This window comes from Salmo salar, chromosome ssa26, assembly GCF_905237065.1.
Source record: "Salmo salar chromosome ssa26, Ssal_v3.1, whole genome shotgun sequence".
NCBI classification, from domain to species: Eukaryota; Metazoa; Chordata; class Actinopteri; order Salmoniformes; family Salmonidae; genus Salmo; species Salmo salar.
This window is the reverse complement of record NC_059467.1, coordinates 2,311,050-2,331,516: the sequence shown is the minus strand read 5'-3', so window position 1 is coordinate 2,331,516 and position 20,467 is coordinate 2,311,050. Positions and strand designations below refer to the sequence as shown.

Sequence of the window (20,467 nt, the reverse complement as noted above, 5' to 3'; positions counted from 1 at the left end):
TCCTACTGGTTTTTGTCTCTGGAGATTTCGTAGTTGTTGGGAAAACAGAGGAGGGTATTTCCGATTGCTTTTCTTCCGCTATTACATACATTCCATGATAGAAACCACTGAGTCACAAAATCTCACTGAAAAACACGATGGACTCAGGATCACTCACATGAGCTCTTTTTTTGGACTTCCATGGCGTCAATAAAACTTCCTGCATTAGCCAATGAGTGAAGTGTCACTAAATTCCAAATAGCTAAAATCATGGACTGATTATTAACTGTTGGCCTAATTAAACCCGGCAGGTGGTGCGCACTGATGTTAAACAGGAAGAAGAGCGGGGCTCTACTATCACATTTCTCTTCGCTACATTTTGTAGCATTGCGGCTGCACTGTTGCGCGCAAAGAAAATGCTACAACGTGGAAAAAATGTATATGCATTTATGTAATATCATAGTAATAGCCTATGTATCAATAATAGGTAATATATAGGCTAGTAGCCTGCGTTATATCCCAATCAGTTAACCTACTTGAAGACCTAATGGTTATGCATATAAGAAAGTGATAGCCCCTAAGTCATGTCAGGTAGGCTAGATGTTGATAAAATGAACACAACTTGAAGAGAATTTACTAGAACGTTTAAGCCTCATACAATGAAGTATGCCGTGTGACGTTTCCTGGTAGCCTACTTAACAAAAACAAATCGGTGCAATGAATAAATGGATAGTCCCCTTGCATCCCACTGATGTTCAGCCTACCTTTTTGTTTGTCCATCCCTGGAAATGCTCAAAGCGTCCCTGGGAAGTTTATTTCCCCCCCGATATCATAGCTGTGTCCAATATGAGCCACAGTTCTCTCCGACGACAATATCTTAGCTTGAGGTTCTATAGGTTGAGGTGATGAGACTAGGCTAGTCAACAGTGAAACTCCAGTCAGCTCAACTCGTCGCCCAGCAAAAACCATAAGAAAAGTCACTCCCCTTCTCACTATTGCAAAAATCTACATAGAGCGACCACTAGGGGCGGGTGGGGGGGGGGGCAGGGAAAAATATGCTTCTCTACATCTCTGCTAAAATCTGGGTAAAAGATTGAAAGGAATGTTATGCTTATTCAGTACATTTAGTAATTGCTTGCTTTTCTAAAGTCTACCACTTTCGCCAGCAGGTTTGCCAGCTAAAATAGTTAGACAAGCTATCTACTCTAACTTTATTGATAGCCTTAAATGGCTTATTGGTACCTAGTTATGAGGTTGGAAGATTGGAAACCTATCTGGGCTAGCTAAAGCCAACTTCATAAAATGTAAAGGTGGCTAGTGGTATTACAGAGAAACAACAACAACAACATGTAACAAATTACAAATCGAGGGGGCAGGTGCCCCCTATGGACATGACGCGTGTGTGCGTGTGCATGTGTGTGTTAAGATAAATGGATAGTTCACCCAAATTACAAAATTACATATTGGTTTCCTTATCCTGTAAGCATTCTATGGACAAGGTATGACAGCAATCCTTGCTTTGGTTTGGTTTACCTGGGTTTTTTTTTGTGCATTTGTGGCACAAATCCAATAAAAGTCAATGGGAACAACATAAGCATTTTCACACTTCATGTCCAAATCATTGCTAAGTAACTTAATTGAGTTACAAAAATCATGTTATTTTTAATACTTTAGGATGATTTGGACATGAAGTGTGAAAATGTGAATATTTTTCCCATTGACTTCCATTGGATATGTGCCACGAATGCTACAAAGTTAGCATTTGAAACAGTGGCCAGGTAAACAAAACCAAAGCATGGATTGCTGTCATACATTGTCCATAGACTGCTAACAGGGTAAGGAAATTAATGTAATTTTGTCATTTGGGTAAACTCTCCTTTTAAGCTAAGGCCAGACAGAGAAAAAATGTTTCAATCACCCTTACTGGAGATGCCAACGACCAACAATATATAGCCTACACAAAGATGGAAAATACATTTTCCTCAAACCAAAAAATGCATTTTATTTCCACTCACCATTGATCATTTCAGTCCTCTTTCACCTTAGTTTAAATGAGAAAATATGCTTGTGTGCATTCATTGCTGTGTATGTTTTGCACCCTAGTTGCATCAGAATACACAAAATAATGTACAATATCTGAGCTCCAACTTGCAGTGGAACTAATCAATCATATCAATTTTTGTCATTATATTAGTTATCAAATCAGGTTAATCTAAAACTACATAAAAAAAACTCAGTATTTTAATGACTTACAGATTCAAAAAACCTAGGAAGTGAGGTACAAACCAATCACTCCAACTCAATATTTTCTTAAATGTTTTCCCCAGCCCACTTTCATATACAAAGCATGAAGACAATCTTAGATGATGCTGCAACAGTGACAGTGTCTTAACTACCATGAGAGTGCTTGATACAGTGAGAGCATTTGAAAGCGTTATGAATAGGGTGTATCCTCAATCAGGTATCCCATTGGTGAAGATAATGTCATCAATATTATATACTGGAGCATGGAATCTAGAGGATTGTCTATTACCCTCACCATTGAGTGAACAATTTCCAGCTCAAGGGCTTGTTCATAATGCAATCCTTCCGGCCCCTTGCCTTTCAAAAAACACAGGCAGAACTAAAATCTAAAGCAAAGCAGTCACAAAGTGGATATGTGCAATGACCACTCAAAAATATTCTTAGATAGAATACACTGATGCTCCATGGTTGACTTTCATACATCTCTACTTGGGGCTCTAGAGGCACATCAGATGTGTGCCAACTCAAAACATTTTGTGACAGTGTCTTTGCTACCACCTCACCTGATGATAAGAAAAATGACTGGAGTGAGGCCTGACCAGGACCTTAACAGGCTCCACACTGTAACTATGTCCCAAATGGCACAATATTCCCTAAATAGTGCACTACTTTTGACCAGAGGCCTATTGGCCCTGGTCAAAAATAGTGCACTATATACCAAATAGGGTGCCATTTGGGAAGTAGCCCCTGACTGTAGCATTCAAGGCACAGGGAAAGTGGACAGAAAGGCTGGCCCTGAGTCCTTTAGCCTGCATCCATCCAAGATTTGGTTTTGTTTTTTGAGCCATGACATTGTCAGTTAGGGGGTACAAGAGGCTACACCTCCACCAGGCCACTACTTCAGTCCAATATGGAGGTTGATGTGGTCATAGCGGAACACAGGAAGCAGCCCCTTGTCTCTTGCTCTCAACTCCTTCTGTTCCCTCAGTGGTGACCCTCCTAGTCCATTGTCCTCCTGTCCTCGTTCCAATGTAGTGCATTTGTAAGGGAGGTGGTTATCTTCCTTCTTCTTTTTAATGATGAATGTGTTTATTTACCCTACATTCTTGTATTGATACATGAAAGGATTTTTTTTCTAATAAAAAATAGCTGTACATTATTTGGTCACAAAAGCAACATGTCTAAAACCCCTCTGGAGTGGTGTACAAACTTGATATATATAAACAGGGCAGTGGCCAGTGTTGTAAAGGTAAGCGTCCCACAAGATTTTGAAGCTAACTTAGCCTAAGCCTCCTTAATGTTCTCACCTTTTAAAACAGGAAAACTGCACTTCATCCAACATACCAGTAGTAAAATAATAAGAGCACACTTTTTTTCAAGTGGGCAATATGTACTGTTTAGACAATCATTCAGTAATAAACCTATATTGGCTATAAGTTGTGGATGACTTTGATCATTTGTATGTTTGCATGTCTGGATAGGGTTAAGATGCAGACATCTTGGAGATAAGGTTTTATGTTCTATAAATCTACACCTGATGTGTAGAGCGACTGAGTCTAACAGATTGTATTGTACATCACAAATGGCACCCTCTTCACTACGTAGTTCACTACTTTTGACCAGAGCCTTATGGGAGCCTTATGGGCCCTGGTCAAAAATATTGCACTACATGAGAATAAAGTACCATTTGGGACACAATCTTAATTGTCTCTAAACCAGCACACCTTAAAAACTTTAACTATTGATTTACAAATTATTGATTTACACTTCAAATTGTTATTTATTTTAAAAAATATGATATGTAGACTATTCAGCTTAGTGCAATGTTTGTGTTTTGAAATAGAGAATTTTTCGAGGTGTATTGAAATTGAGGCATCCATCTAGTGCTCCAATTCTATAAACTAAAACATTTTATTGGTATTTTAGTGGTTTAATTAATAAATCGATATGGCTTCACATGTGGCAGTGATCTAGTAACTGAGAATTAGCCATCCATAACTTTGATTAGCAGTAAAATAGCCTACTGTAGGTATATCAGTGGTCAGTCCAATCTAACTCTATTGGTGAGCCTGTCAGTACGGACCAAATGCAAAGACTTCATGAAATCTCTACTTGGCCCAAGCCTCTGTCCTCTTATTAGGTTTCTTCTCTGCAACTACAATTCAAGAGTATATGAAGGCTCTGACCCTTTATAGAGTTGTTATAGAGTTGATATAAGGAATGGGGATTCAAAGCAGCCGATTTGGCAAAGATATGACAGATATTAATTTAATCTCCCTTCCTGGGTTGTTGCATTGGACAGTTTATGTTCATCAAATTTCCCAAGGGAGTGTGGTGGCTTTTGATGTGTAGGTAGGTCTCCTCACTCTAGAAAAGGGAAACCCTCTTCTTCAAGTCATTCCGCTTCCAGAGGGAGAGGCGATCAAACTCCTCAATGGGCATCCCAAATAGATTCTGGAATTCCTCCACGGACAGATGCCTCTACAAAGGAGATGGCCAGATCATATATCAGACAGACTTCACAATCTACAGGTAACTGCCAAAATAATGGAAATGCAAGTAAATGATGATACTAAGTATTTTGAAAGCAGGTGCTTCCACACAGGTGTGGTTCCTGAGTTAATTAAGCAATTAACATCACATCATACTTAGGTTAATGTATAAAAATGCTGGGCAGGACATTATTTTGTCTACCATGACTATGCCCCCATAGGATGACAATGGCTCCATCCACAGGGCATGGGTGGTCACTGAATGGTTTGATGAGCATGAAAATAATGTAAACCATATGCCATGGCCTTCTCAGTCACCAGATCTCAACCCAATTTAACACTTATGGAAGATTCTGGAGCGACCCTTGAGACAGTGTTTCCCACCACCATCAACAAAACACCAAATGATGGCATTTTTCCTGGAAGAAAGGTGTTGCATCCCTCCAATAGCTTTTCAATCACTTGTAGAATCTATGCCAAGATACATTGAAGCTGTTCTGGCTCGTGGTGGCCCACTTCTTAAGACACTATGTTGGTGTTTTCTTTATTTTGGCAGTTACCTGTACATGCTCCACATCACAAAACCTGCTCTGGGGTTAAGTTTCCCCAAGGTACAGATCTAGCATAATCTTCCCCTCCAATCCAAACCTTAACCATTAGTGAAGAAAAGGCAAAACTGACCCAAGATTAGCAACTAGAGGTAACCCTACATCCAAAACCCTAACTGTAACTAATGTGATAAACGACATGGCCAGCGGTTTGCACAATTAAGTTATTCTAGAGATTTAAAGCAAGGGAATACTGATCCTACCTCCAGTCTCATCCTGTCTACTCCTGGTGGGAGTTTATTCCTTCTCCTGTGGGTCACTAGGAGCATTTCATATGGATATATCTATGGAAAAAAAACAGTCAGCCATCTCAGAAGGAAGGTCAAAGCCATAACTCTGCATCTATAGAGGCTTATACTGTCAGCACAAAGCTTGCCATTGGATGTGTCCCAAATGGCACCCTATTCCCTATATAGTCCACTACTTTTGACCAGGGCCCATAGGGCTCTGGTCAAAAGAAGTGCACTATATAGGGAATAGAGTGCCATTTGGGATGTAAACATTAATGTACAGTATCTACAGATGTCCTCCTGAATTGTAAAGATATGGATAGGTTTGTAGCTGACATTAAAGACTGCTTATTGTACTTATGCAATTATAAGAATAGTGGAATAACAGAGAAACATTAGGGAAAACACATTTCTAGCATTTCAAGTCTGATCAGAAATGGATGTCAAACAGCAGACGTCCTGACCTTCTCAGCCAGCATACTTGGCAGTGAGTTTCCCCTGTCCATTCTTCCTCTCTGAGAATCTCCATTCTAAATTACAACAGCCAAAACAGCACCACTGTTAACATGTTACACACAACGAACTAACCATACACAGTATTCACATCAGTGTAAATCAAGATGGCAAAATGTTTTGATCCAAATGTAGACAAATGGCGCTTGACACAAGATTAATATAATTTTTCAGATGACATTGGTACAAACATTCTTACCTGGAGGCCTGTGGAGAAAGAGAAATGCTGCGTTAGAATGTGCTTGACATACTGTTTCATGCTTTAAATGCTTACATACAGATGCCGGATAATAACATGATCACTCTTTCTTGTGGAGAATTGTCCTGCTGCATCAGGACATTCAAATGAGCCTCATGATTGCATAAAAATGATCGGTTCTCTTTATCTCCATGCGGGGGTAGTCGAGTCATTGGGATCAGGCCTGCTATAAAATAATATTCTCTCTCACTCGCTCAAACGCTAGGCCTAGGTCCTATTACTGCATCATTCAAATGTACAGTGCATTCTGAAAGTATTTCGACCCCCTTCACTTTTTACACATTTTGTTACGTTAAAGCCTTATTCTAAAATGTATAAAATAGTTTTTTCCTCATCAAACTACACACAAAAGGTTTTTAGAAATGTTATTAAATGTATTACAAATAAAACCCCAAAATATTACTAAAGTATTCAGACCCTTTACTCAAGTAAAATTTTATTGGTTACATACACATGGTTAGCAGATGTTATTGCGAATGTAGCGAAATGCTTGTGAAGAACCTTTGGCACCGATTACAGCATCGAGTCCTCTTGGGTATGACACCACAAGCTTGGCACACCTATATTTGGGGAGCATCTCCCATTCTTCTCTGCAGATCCTCTCAAGCTCTGTCAGGTTGGATGGGGAGCTGCACAGCTATTTTCAGGTCTCTCCAGAGATGTGCGATCGGGTTCAAGACTGGGCTCTGGCTGGGCCACTCAAGGACATTCAGAGACTTGTCCCAAAGCACTCCTGCGTTGTCTTGGCTGTGTTCTTTTGGAAGGTGAACCTTCGCCCCCTGTCTGAAGTCCTGAGCGCACTGCAGCAGGTTTTCATCAAGGAGCTTTCTGTACTTTGCGCCGTTCATCTTTCCGTCGATCCTGACTTGTCTCCCAGTCCCTGCCGCTGAATAACATCCCCACAGCATGATGCTGCCACCACCATGCTTCACAGTAGGGATGGTGCCAGGTTTCCTCCAGACGTGACTCTTGGCATTCAGGCCAAAGAGTTCAATCTTGGTTTCATCAGACCAGAGAATCTTGTTTCTCATGGTCTGAGAGTCTTTAGGTGCCTATCATATGCCTTTTACTGAGGAGTGGCTTCCGTCTGGCCACTCTACCATAAAGGCCTAATTGGTTCTCCCATCTCCACAGAGGAACTCTAGAGCTCTGTCAGAGTGACCATCGGGTTCTTGGTCACCTCTCTGACCAAGGCCCTTCTCCCCCAATTGCTCAGTTTGGTGGGGAGGCCAGCTCTAGGAAGTGTCTTAGTGGTTCCAAACTTCTTCCATTTAAAAATGGAGGCCACTGTGTTCATGGGGACCTTCAGTGCCACAGATCTTTGCTTTGACACAATCCTGTCTCGGAGCTCTACAGACAATTTTTTCAACCTAATAGCTTGGTTTTTGCTCTGACACGCACTGTCAACTGTGGGACCTTATATAGACAGCTGTGTGCTTTTGCAAATCATGTCCAATCAATTGAATTTACCACAGGTGGACTCCAATCAAGTTGTAGAAACATCTCAAAGATGATCAGGATGCACCTGATCTCATTTTCGAGTCTCAATACAAAATGTCTGAAAACATATGTAAATAAGGTATCAGTTTTTTTATTTTTAATACATTTGCAAAAATGTCTAAAAACCTGTTTTCGCTTTGTCATTATGGGGTATTGTGTGTAGATTGATGAGGAAAAACATACATTTAATAAATTTTAGAATAAGGCAGTAACACAACAAAATTTGGAAAAAGGGAAGGGGTCTGAATACTTTGAAATGCACTGTACAAAAATGTATTTCATATGCAGCCATACACACTATATAGCTTAATAACACAAAATAGATATTGCTCTCCAGTAGGCTATGACATACAAGTGTGAATTGTATCCTAAGGTTACGAATGAGCTGTCAAAGGTTTGTTCTACCATGGCCTGTGGTGGTCTAGTGGTGAGGCCTTCAGTGCGCACATAGGTCTACCGTGTCAGCATGGGTTTGATTCTGGCACAAATAACTCAAACCCCTGATACACTTTTTTTTTAGTTACACATTTCGAATATGGACAGTCAGGGATATTTTACCCCCGATCTTGATAAGAAATTACCAAACACACACCAGACACTTTTGGATAACATTAATTGGAAACTAATAAAATAATCACAGTAGGCTTACTAGGCTACACCAATATTTCCATTCATAGAAAGTGCTGGGTAAATAGCCACAGTAGAGGAAATCCTTTCTTGTCAAATACTTGTCAAGTAGATAAATCACCCTTAGTGTCATAAGTTTCGTCTTCTGAGGAGGAAGAAATATCGGACCAATACGCAGACTGTTAAGTGTCCATACTTATACTTTTATTTAAGCGTGAACATTGAAACAAAACAAGACCACGAATGACAGTCCTGTACGGTAACCTAACTATACATGGAGACAACCACCCACAAACACAAGACAAAAACCCCTACTTAAATATGGCCTCTAATCAGAGGCAATGAGATACAGCTGCTTCCAATTAGAGACCAATCCCAAACAATACCACATAGAAATACATAACATAGAACTAACCCAAAATCCCAACAACACAAAACAAACACACCCCTGCTACGCCCTGACCAAATTACAATAACCCCTTTTACTGGTCAGGACGTGACACTTAGTCTGTTAAAAAAGGACTGTTGTTCTGATGACAATACCAATCAGAGGGTGAACATATCTTGAAAGACTGGTTGCAAGCAGGACTAAGGCAGAGAGGAGGAGGCGGAGCGAGAGGGCTCACTCTCTCACAAAATCTGTCCAGAATAAGCCCAATGCGTTTCTATGGGCTTAACGTGCAGACCTAGAGTTATTGCCTGCCTTCCTTTCCTGCCTTTTGGACAACAACTCCCATTGTTAGTGCGGAGACATGAGCATCTCGTCATTATACAGATCTCTGACTAAGGTAAACACTGACATCATCTTTTAGGGAGCGGTAATGAGGTGACCAACAATGGTTGCAATTGAAATCAGCTGTGCGGGTGAATTTAGCACATATTGATGGTTTAACAGGACATCAACTGGAGATAATCTAGTTCCATCGATGGTTGCAATAGGCCCTTGTTATTTAATTATATTCCAATAGCATACATTTTGTATGCTACCCTTTAGCCTATTCATTGTCACATAATAAAATGTGTAAAAAACAATAATAGGCTACTGTTTGTTTCCCTGGCTGAGATGATGAGCTGATTGGGGTAATCAGTTGATTGACAGATGTACGCCTACTGTAGAACGATAAACTTTCCTCCGGTGTGGATGCTTACCAACATTTTATAGTTAGGCTATGTATAATTTGCAGAGGTGGGTAGAGTACTGAAATTCTGTACTTAAGGAAAAGTAGTGTTACTTAGATTGTAATTTACTCAAGTAAAAGTAGCCATCTTAAGAAACTACTCAAGAGTAAAAAAAAAGTATCCGGTCAGAAAACGACTTAACTACTAGTTACAAATTTAGTTAGCATTTTTGACACTTTATGGTAAACTGTGACAGCAAACAAAAAGGTCAACAACTTTGTGCAATTGATTTTACATTCATTTATTATTTAATCCTGCCAGCACCATTTTGCAAACGTCCTCCAGCACAGGTAGTCTCCAATTAAGACTGTCATCAAAGTCTGTAGACTGTACAGTTTCAATTACAGTATTATTCAAAGTTGACTTCAAATCTATCAATGTGCTCAATTTCATAAAAAGGTCAATGGTACGAGACATTGGAATCATTTTATAATTTCAATAGCATTACTGAAAATGTATTACACAATATAATTTCAAATACATGTGATGGTGATTGACTACTAAAAAGATTTACACCAAGTGTGATGTTTCATTTTTCACTCAGAATGAAATAAAGGAGGATCAGGTATGTGTTGCAACAGTCAAAGAAGAATCAATATCGAAATACTAGGGTAAAGGTAAAGATACCTTGATATAAAATGACTCAAGTAAAAGTGAAAGTCACCAGTAAAATACTACTTGAGTAAAAGTCTAAAAGTATTTGGTTTAAAATACACTTAAGTATCAAAAGTAGAAGTAAAAGTATAAATCATTTCACATTCCTCATATTAAGAAAACCAGACAGCACGGTTTTCTTGTTTTAAATTTACTAATAGCCAGGGGCACACTCCAACACAGACATCATTTACAAACAAAGCATTAGTATTTAGTGAGTCTGTCAGATCAGAGGAAGTAGGGTTGACCAGGGATGTTCTCTTGATAAGTGTGTGAATTGGAAAATGTTCCTCTCCTGCTAAGCATTCAAAATGTAACAAGTACTTTTGGGTCTCAGGGAAAATGTATGGAGTAAAAAGTACATTATTTTCTTTAGGAATGTAGTGGAGTAAAAGTAATGAAAAATATAAATAGTAATGTACAGATACCCCAAAAAACGGTACTTTAAAGTATTTTTACTTAACCTCTCTAGGGTCGGCGGGACGAAATCGTCCAACCTACTCAACAGCCAGTGGCGCGTTATTCAAATACCTTAGAAATGCTATTACTTCAATTTCTCAAACATATGACTATTTTACACCATTTTAAAGACAAGACTCTCGTTCATCTAACCACACTGTCCGATTTCAAAAAGGCTTTACAACGAAAGAAAAACATTAGATTATGTCAGCAGAGTACCCAGCCAGAAATAATCAGACACCCATTTTTCAAGCTAGCATATAATGTCACATAAACCCAAACCACAGCTAAATGCAGCACTAACCTTTGATGATCTTCATCAGATGACAACCCTAGGACATTATGTTATACAATACATGCATGTTTTGTTCAATCAAGTTCATATTTATATCAAAAAACAGCTTTTTACATTAGCATGTGACGTTCAGAACTCCGGTGAATTTACTAAATTACTCACGATAAACGTTCACAAAAAACATAACAATTATTTAAAGAATTATAGATACAGAACTCCTTTGTGCAATCGAGGTGTCCGATTTTAAAATAGCTTTTCGGTGAAAGCACATTTTGCAATATTCTCAGTAGATAGCCCGGCATCACAGGGCTAGCTATTTAGACACCCACCAAGTTTAGCACTCACCAAAATCAGATTTACTATAAGAAAAATGTTATTACCTTTGCTGTCTTTGTCAGAATGCACTCCCAGGACTTCTACTTCAATAACAAATGTTGGTTTGGTTCAAAATAATCCATAGTTATGTTCAAATATCCTCTGTTTTGTCCGTGCGTTCAAGACACTATCCGAATGGTAAAGAAGGGTGACGCGCACGACGCATTTCGTGACAAAAAAATTATAAATATTCCATTACTGTACTTCGAAGCATGTCAACCGCTGTTTAAAATCCATTTTTATGCCATTTTTCTCGTAAAAAAGCCTCAGCCCATTGTCCTCTGATAGAGCACTTGCCAAAAGCGCTAATGTTTTTCAGCCAGTGGGTGGAATTACATCATTCAGCTTTTTCCCGCCTTCTGAGAGCCTATGGGAGCCGTAGGAAGTGTCACGTTACAGCAAAGATCCTCAGTCTTCAATAAACAGAGTCAAGAAGCTCAAGGAATGGTCAGAGAGGGCACTTCCTGTACAGAATCTTCTCAGGTTTTTGCCTGCCATATGAGTTCTGTTATACTCACAGACACCATTCAAACAGTTTTAGAAACTTTAGGGTGTTTTCTATCCAAAGCCAATAATTATATGCATATTCTAGTTTCTGGGCAGTAGTAATAACCAGATTAAATCGGGTACGTTTTTTTATCTGGCCGTGTAAATACTGCCCCCTACCCCCAACAGGTTAAGTACTTTACACCACTGTCAATGTCACTATCAATCATGTTACTAGTATGCAAATCAGACACATTTTAGCATGGAATTAAACATCAAGGTAGGTATTCATGTAAGTAATACTGTAAATAATCAATTGCCATAGTCAACTCAATCATCTTTTTCCTGCCAAATAAGAATTTACCCTCCATCCTCCTTTCATCTTAACCTCTCCTTTCCACTTTGAAGGGTCTTTTATTTTATTGGCTGGCCCATTTACCTCCCCCTCGGTTGTGCCGCTACAAACTGTATATTAAAAAAAACACAAATGTATTTCTAGTATATGGCACAAAAACCCTACTGAGATGATACACTGACAGATGTGCTTATAGGCCCGGTCATAAAAATGGAATGACATTTAGACACACGAGAGAGAGAGAGAGAGAGAGAGAGAGAGCAAAGGAGTGGGAGGATGCTGTGCTGGATTGACCGGATGATCTAGCTAACGTTAACTAGCTGCATGGTTGACACTGCAGCTAGCTTAGACAGGTTATCTAGTGGCAACCTAATGTGATAGCTAGTTAGCTATTGCCACACACATCTGATTAATATGTTCACTCTTTATGCCAATGACAAGGTGGCTAGTTAGCCAACAAGCAGAGATCATATGGGGAGCTAAAAACAGGAGATTCAATTTAGTTCGATTCTGGGTTAGCCAAAGCAAACTAGCTAGCTAGTTAGTTACAGTACCTAGCCATTTGATTTGCACTCGCCCTCAAAACACAATTTCAACAGCCGAATAATATCTGAGAAACATATAATATTACAAAGGCAGAAGGTAATTAAAGTGCAACTTACCTCTGAACCTACGATCAAAAATATCCTCAGGAGTATCAAAAATAACCTTAAGAGTGAAGACCTGCGCTTCACTTCAAGAGCTGTGGTGGAGATACGGGATTTGACGGACAACTTTGAGAGCCAATGAACTTAAGAATTTTGATGAAAAGCTATATTACATACATTTAATTTGTCAAGGGGTCGTGAAACGTTCATACAGACGTAAAGGGGAACCAATCACACCAATTCATGTAAAAATATGAAAATCACCAAATTTGGAGTTACAAGGTTTTCATCCGACAGCGACGATATAATAATATAAATCTATGTAACTGAAGTGATTTGGTAAAATGTAATTGAGTTAAAAGTAAGTAACTTCCTTCATAAATTACTTGAGTACAAGTAAAGCCTACAGTGAGTAACTAGAAAAGTACTAGTTCCTCCAAAAATGTAAAGGGCAGTGGGCCAGATTCAAACCCATGCCGACTCTGGCATATGTGTGCCAGCGGCTGTAACTGCACACAGGCACTGAGGCAACCAACAATTTATTCTGCCTATTGATTGCCATGAATATATAATATAACAATTGATCCCAAAAAATCTGATTTCCCTTTATTAAAAATACAACTACCCCCTACAAATATGTCAATTTATTATAATCCACATTAGAATTCATGAGACGTGCTGTAGCCTGCACCTAGCCTACATAGGCTACTATGGTGGAAATTACAAGATTGTTATAATACTTTTACTTTATGCAACATAATAGAGGGTTCTTATAACTCTATTGTGTCTGTGTGAACTGAAAGTGGGCCTCTGGGAGATAACCCTGACAGGAGATTTACGATGTCTTTGGGGATACGCATTCCAGAGCATGAGTTAATGTTTCTGTTCTATACGGTACCAGGGAGAGATGGCTCCAGTATGGAGTTTGGGGGCCAGACACTGGTCTCTACACAATGAGAACTGATTTTACAGGAGATACTGTCTGCTGTGAATTATACAGTGCCTTGCGAAAGTATTCGGCCCCCTTGAACTTTTCGACCTTTTGCCACATTTCAGGCTTCAAACATAAAGATATAAAACTGTACTTTTTTTGTGAAGAATCAACAACAAGTGGGACACAATTATGAAGTGGAACGAAATTTATTGGATATTTCAAACTTTTTTAACAAATAAAAAACGGAAAAATTGTCCGTGCAAGATTATTCAGCCCCCTTAAGTTAATACTTTGTAGCGCCACCTTTTGCAGCGATTACAGCTGTAAGTTGCTTGGGGTATGTCTCTATCAGTTTTGCACATCGAGAGACTGAAATTTTTGCCCATTCCTCCTTGCAAAACAGCTCGAGCTCAGTGAGGTTGGATGGAGAGCGTTCGTGAACAGCAGTTTTCAGTTCTTTCCACAGATTCTCGATTGGATTCAGGTCTGGACTTTGACTTGGCCATTCTAACACCTGGATATGTTTATTTGTGAACCATTCCATTGTAGATTTTGCTTTATGTTTTGGATCATTGTCTTGTTGGAAGACAAATCTCTGTCCCAGTCTCAGGTCTTTTGCAGACTCCATCAGGTTTTCTTCCAGAATGGTCCTGTATTTGGCTCCATCCATCTTCCCATCAATTTTAACCATCTTCCCTGCCCCTGCTGAAGAAAAGCAGGCCCAAACCATGATGCTACCACCACCATGTTTGACAGTGAGGATGGTGTGTTCAGGGTGATGAGCTGTGTTGCTTTTACGCCAAACATAACGTTTTGCATTGTTGCCAAAAAGTTCGATTTTGGTTTCATCTGACCAGAGCACCTTCTTCCACATGTTTGGTGTGTCTCCCAGGTGGCTAGTGGCAAACTTTAAACGACACTTTTTATGGATATCTTTAAGAAATGGCTTTCTTCTTGCCACTCTTCCATAAAGGCCAGATTTGTGCAGTATACGACTGATTGTTGTCCTATAGACAGAGTCTCCCACCTCAGCTGTAGATCTCTGCAGTTCATCCAGAGTGATCATGGGCCTCTTGGCTGCATCTCTGATCAGTCTTCTCCTTGTATGAGCTGAAAGTTTAGAGGGACGGCCGGGTCTTCGTAGATTTGCAGTGGTCTGATACTCCTTCCATTTCAATATTATCGCTTGCACAGTGCTCCTTGGGATGTTTAAAGCTTGGGAAATCTTTTTGTATCCAAATCCGGCTTTAAACTTCTCCACAACAGTATCTCGGACCTGCCTGGTGTGTTCCTTGTTCTTCATGATGCTCTCTGCGCTTTAAACGGACCTCTGAGACTATCACAGAGCAGGTGCATTTATACGGAGACTTGATTACACACAGGTGGATTCTATTTATCATCATTAGTCATTTAGGTCAACATTGGATCATTCAGAGATCCTCACTGAACTTCTGGAGAGAGTTTGCTGCACTGAAAGTAAAGGGGCTGAATAATTTTGCACGCCCAATTTTTCAGTTTTTTATTCGTTAAAAAAGTTTGAAATATCCAATAAATTTCGTTCCACTTCATGATTGTGTCCCAATTGTTGTTGATTCTTCACAAAAAATTACAGTTTTATATCTTTATGTTTGAAGCCTGAAATGTGGCAAAAGGTCGAAAAGTTCAAGGGGGCCGAATACTTTCGCAAGGCACTCTAAGTATCTTTCATACAAAGCTTAAGCTTGTGACCCATTCCATACATCTGTTGTGTGTCATGTAGACTGAAGGAGGATGCTGTGGCTCAAACCAGCTCGTTGAGTTCTCAGTAATCACCTCCAGGGGTGATTACCGACCAGCTCTATTTCTGCAGTAATTAAATAATAAAGTTTGATTGTTTTGAAGAAATCTAAAAGTCTCTCCTTTTGATTACAATAATTCCACCACACTACTTGAATGGACTCCCAGTGGACTTGTAGTCTAAGTTATTGTTTAGCCTACAAACACCGCTTCCAGCTGCTCCCTGGCGGCGATTCTAAATATTCATTCAAATTCTCCTTCTGCAGGATTATTTTCCTCCTGTGACTAGGTGGGTCATACTAAGATCCGACATCTGTATGACTGGTTGGGTTCTGATATTGTTACAGTATAGGAAGTCAACCAATCATATTGAACCACCAGGCCTTACCTGGTCCTCCTTTGTCACTGTCAGATTGGGTGAACTCGGCAGACTGGAGCTACACGCAGAATGGAACAAACCATTAGAAGTGCTGTGAGAAACACTGGTTTTGGTGTTAGTCAATTTAGAATAACGCTATGAACTTCAGTCAGCAGCGATATAATGCCCAGGGCCCGGTTTCCCGATAGCGATGGAACATAGGTTTACGAGTGTTTTAACACACAGAGAGAATATTTGTGCGCCGTTGAGTTCTGTGTCGATACCGATAGGATCGAAAGAAAGAAAGCAGTGTTCTCCGATCAGCGTTCTCCCTTTCCAATCTTACCTTAACATTAGAAGTATTCCACAACACTGCCAACGGATCAGCTCCTAGAGAGATATTATCCCCTATGGCTACGAATATTGAGGTGGCTTATTCTAATGCTTACCCTATAATAATGCACTAAATCAAGATTTCATCATGAAATATATTGAGGCAAAAATTACAGACAGTAGCATACAAATAGCAAAATAAAACTACATTGAATTAACATGAAATTGATTTCAATATCATTTGAAAATATAGGTCTATTGGATGTATCTTTTAATACAGTCATCTCGGTTTTCACTTGAACCGTCTTTATATCTTTCGCTTGTTATGCAAAGAAATGGGCCACTTCGTATTTGTAGTCACTGTCATATTCGTTCTGAAGTTATTGGAGGTCACAGAAAGACAAAGATTTTGTGTTTAGCGGAGATCTTCTGTGTATAAAGTGACGCGGAAGGGCAAAAAAGCATCTAACGACATACTAAGCTGTTCCAAAAGTGGTCTGAGGCAGCCATTAAATAACAAATGTTTTCAAAAGCAACTTTAGTAACGATGGTTTTGAGAAACAGCTTGGAGATCTAACAATGCTCCTACGGAGATTCAAACGATCAACGTAGCCTTAACATGCTTTTGTGAAACCGGGCCCTGGCCAGTGTTCACAAAGCGTCTCACAATAGTGCTGATCTAGGATTAGTTTTGTATTTTAAATCATAATGAAAAAATGTATGGAGAGTGGGGACATGACCCTAGATCAATAATTCCTACTCTGAGACGCTTTGTGAAAACTGGCCCAGATGCTTTGCACCCTCTACTCACCCTGGTCTGACCACTCCTACTGGTTGCTTGGAAATGTATGTTTTTGGAGGCATTGGAGGATGACCCTAGGAATGTAGATCACATGTATGTCTATCAATATCATAGGCACTGCATTGTATAATCAAGGAGCGATGATATTGAATACTATATTTCATACAACCCATATCTTGCACTTGGCCACTTGAGAGGCCCTGGGGTAAAGTCTATGTACAGATCTAGAATCAGCTTCCCTCCACCATCCTAACCTTAACCTTGAGAGGGCTAAATGCAAAACTGATCTAAGATCAGCATCTAGGGGAAACTTCACCCTACTACGAGCACTGAGGAATATAATTTTATTTAACCTTTATTTAACTAGGCAAGTAATTTAAGAACAAATTCTTATTTACAATGACGGCCTACCAAAAGGCAAAATATCTCCTGCGGGGACAGGGGCTGGGATTAAAAAAATAAATAACAAAATTCAAAAAGAACATTATAAATATAGGACAAAACACACATCACGACAAGAGAGACAACACTACATAAAGAGAGACCTAATACAACAACATAGCAAGGCAGCAACACATGACAACACATCATAGTAGCAACAGAACATGACAACAACATGGTAGCAACACAACATGGTAGCAGCACAAAACATGTTACAAACATTATTGGGCACAGACAACAGCACAAATGGCAAGAAGGTAGAGACAACAATACATCACGCAAAACAGTCACAACTGTCAGTAAGAGTGTCCATGATTGAGTCTTTGAATGAAGAGATTGAGATAAAACTGTCCAGTTTGAGTGTTTGTTGCAGCTCGTTCCAGTCGCTACCTGCAGCCAACTGAAAAGAAGAGCGACCCAGGGATGTGTGTGCTTTGGGGACCTTTAACAGAATGTGACTGGCAGAACGGGTGTTGTATGTGGAGGATGAGGGCTGCAGTAGATATCTCAGATAGGGGGGAATGAGGCCTAAGAGGGTTTTATAAATAAGCATCAACCAGTGGGTCTTGCGACGGGTATACAGTGATGACCAGTTTACAGAGGAGTATAGAGTGCAGCAATGTGTCCTATAACGAGCATTGGTGGCAAATCTGATGGCCGAATGGTAAAGAACATCTAGCCGCTCGAGAGCACCCTTACCTGCTGATCTATAAATTATCTCTCTGTAATCTAGCATGGGTAGGATGGTCAGGGTTAGTTTGGCAGCTGGGGTGAAAGAGGAGCGATTACGATAGAGGAAACCAAGTCTAGATTTAACTTTAGCCACCTGCTTTGATATGTGCTGAGAGAAGGACAGTGTACCGTCTAGCCATACTCCCAAGTACTTGTATGAGGTGACTACCTCAAGCTCTAAACCCTCAGAGGTAGTAATCACACCTGTGGGGAGAGGGGCATTCTTCTTACCAAACCACATGACCTTTGTTTTGGAGGTGTTGAGAACAAGGTTAAAGAGTAGAGAAAGCTTGTTGGACACTAAGTAAGAGCATTTAACACAAAATCCAGGGAGGGGCCAGCTGAGTATAAGACTGTATCATCTGCATATAAATGGATGAGAGAGCTTCCTACTGGATGAGCTATGTTGTAGATGTAAATTGAGAAGAGCGTGGGGCCTAGGATTGAGACTTGGGGTACTCCCTTGGTGACAGGCAGTGGCTGAGACAGCAGATTTTCTGACTTTATACACTGCACTCTTTGAGAGAGGTAGTTAGCAAACCTGGCCGAAGACCCCTCAGAGACACCAATATTCCTTAGCCAGCCCACAAGAATGGAATGGTCTACTGTATCAAAAGCTTCGGCCAAGATATACTCAGCTAACAATTTAATGTTCCCTCTAATGTTTAAGTGTCCAGTTTTCCGTTAGTTAGGGGAACATTGTATCTATATTAGCAAAAACCTTCTGAGAACATTTTTAGCATGTTTTGGTTCAAACATTCCCTTAATGTCAAGCAGAACTTATCTAGAACATGGTTACAATGTTCACAGAATATATTGTACAACATTAATGTTCTAGATGCGTTTTATGGGACGTGGCAAGGAACATTCATGTGTCCAGTTTTCTGAGGGTTACGAGAATATTCCATCAACGTCCCACCAAACATACACAGGACATTGGTTGCCATTTTCTCACAATATTAGATATACATTTTCTGGACATGTTTCATGGGAACGTTGAAAGAACATTCCTGTGTCCAGTTTTCTAAGGGTTAGGAGAATATTCCATCAACATCCCACCAAACATACACAGAATATGGTTGTTAATGTTATTCATGTTCTACACACGTTTCATGGGAACGTTGCAAGAACATTTGAGTGTCAGTTGGCAGGACATCGCCATAAGGTCCCAAAGAAGCATTCTCCCCCAAAAACATTTTTTTCATTGAACATCATGCCTTGTTACCGTCACATCAAACATACACTGAACATGGTTGCCATGTTCTCAGAATGTAAGATATTAATGTTCTAGACACATTTCATGGGAACGTTGCAAGAACATTTCTGTGTATCAGTTGTCAGGACGTAGCTTGAAGGTCCCAAAGAAGCACCCGACCCCACCATTTTTTATTTCATTGAACATCACGCCATGTTACTGTTGCCAAGCCCCTAATTGATGAACCACTGATCCAATCACAGCTGTTTTTGTCTGTTGGCAAGTTCAGGGATACTCATACACACAGTGTTTTAACCTGTTAGGGCTAGGGGGCAGTATTGACACGGCCGGATAAAAAAACGTACCCGATTTAATCTGGTTACTACTCCTGCCCAGTAACTAGAATATGCATATAATTATTGGCTTTGGATAGAAAACACCCTAAAGTTTCTAAAACTGTTTGAATGGTGTCTGTGAGTATAACAGAACTCAAATGGCAGGCAAAAACCTGAGAAGATTCCATGCAGGAAGTGGCCTGTCTGACAAGTTGTGTTTCATCTTGGCTCTTTTTATTGAAGACTGAGGATCTTTGCTCTAACGTGACACTTCCTACGGCTCCCATAGGCTCTCAGAGCCCGGGAAAAAGCTGAACGATATCGAGGCAGCCTCTGGCTGAAACACTTTATCGCTTTTGGCAAGTGGCCGATCAGAGTACTATGGGCTTAGGCGCGTGCCCGAGTCGACCCCATGCTTTATTTTCTTTCGTCTGTTTACCTAAACGCAGATTCCCGGTCGGAATATTATCGCTTTTTAATGAGAAAAATGGCATAAAAATTGATTTTAAACAGCGGTTGACATGCTTCGAAGTACGGTAATGGAATATTTAGAATTTTTTTGTCACGAATTGCGCCATGCTCGTCACCCTTATTTACCCTTTCGGATAGAGTCTTGAACGCACGAACAATACACCGCTGTTTGAATATAACTATGGATT

General features: G+C 39.9%; 2 protein-coding genes across 3 annotated transcripts in view; both read right to left on the bottom strand.

Annotated features, from left to right (window-relative positions):
- The window catches only part of si:dkey-220o5.5 (actin filament-associated protein 1-like 2), a 99,287-nt gene extending 98,327 nt beyond the window's left edge, over window positions 1–960 (bottom strand). The window contains exon 1 of one of the 2 annotated variants that reach the window (XM_045708449.1): window positions 744–960. In XM_045708449.1, the coding sequence (XP_045564405.1) occupies window positions 744–759 (16 nt within the window). In that variant the 5' untranslated portion in view covers window positions 760–960. The remainder of the gene's footprint in view (window positions 1–743) is intronic. The other variant, XM_014174854.2, reaches the window with a different exon arrangement.
- A 984-nt stretch (window positions 961–1,944) lies between these two features.
- Window positions 1,945–20,467, bottom strand: part of LOC106587020 (dematin) — a 94,337-nt gene continuing 75,814 nt past the window's right edge. The window contains 6 exon segments of the mRNA XM_045709043.1: window positions 1,945–4,704; window positions 5,527–5,607; window positions 6,018–6,083; window positions 6,266–6,273; window positions 16,001–16,049; window positions 17,115–17,179. Of these exon segments, the coding sequence (XP_045564999.1) occupies window positions 4,591–4,704; window positions 5,527–5,607; window positions 6,018–6,083; window positions 6,266–6,273; window positions 16,001–16,049; window positions 17,115–17,179 (383 nt within the window). The 3' untranslated portion in view covers window positions 1,945–4,590.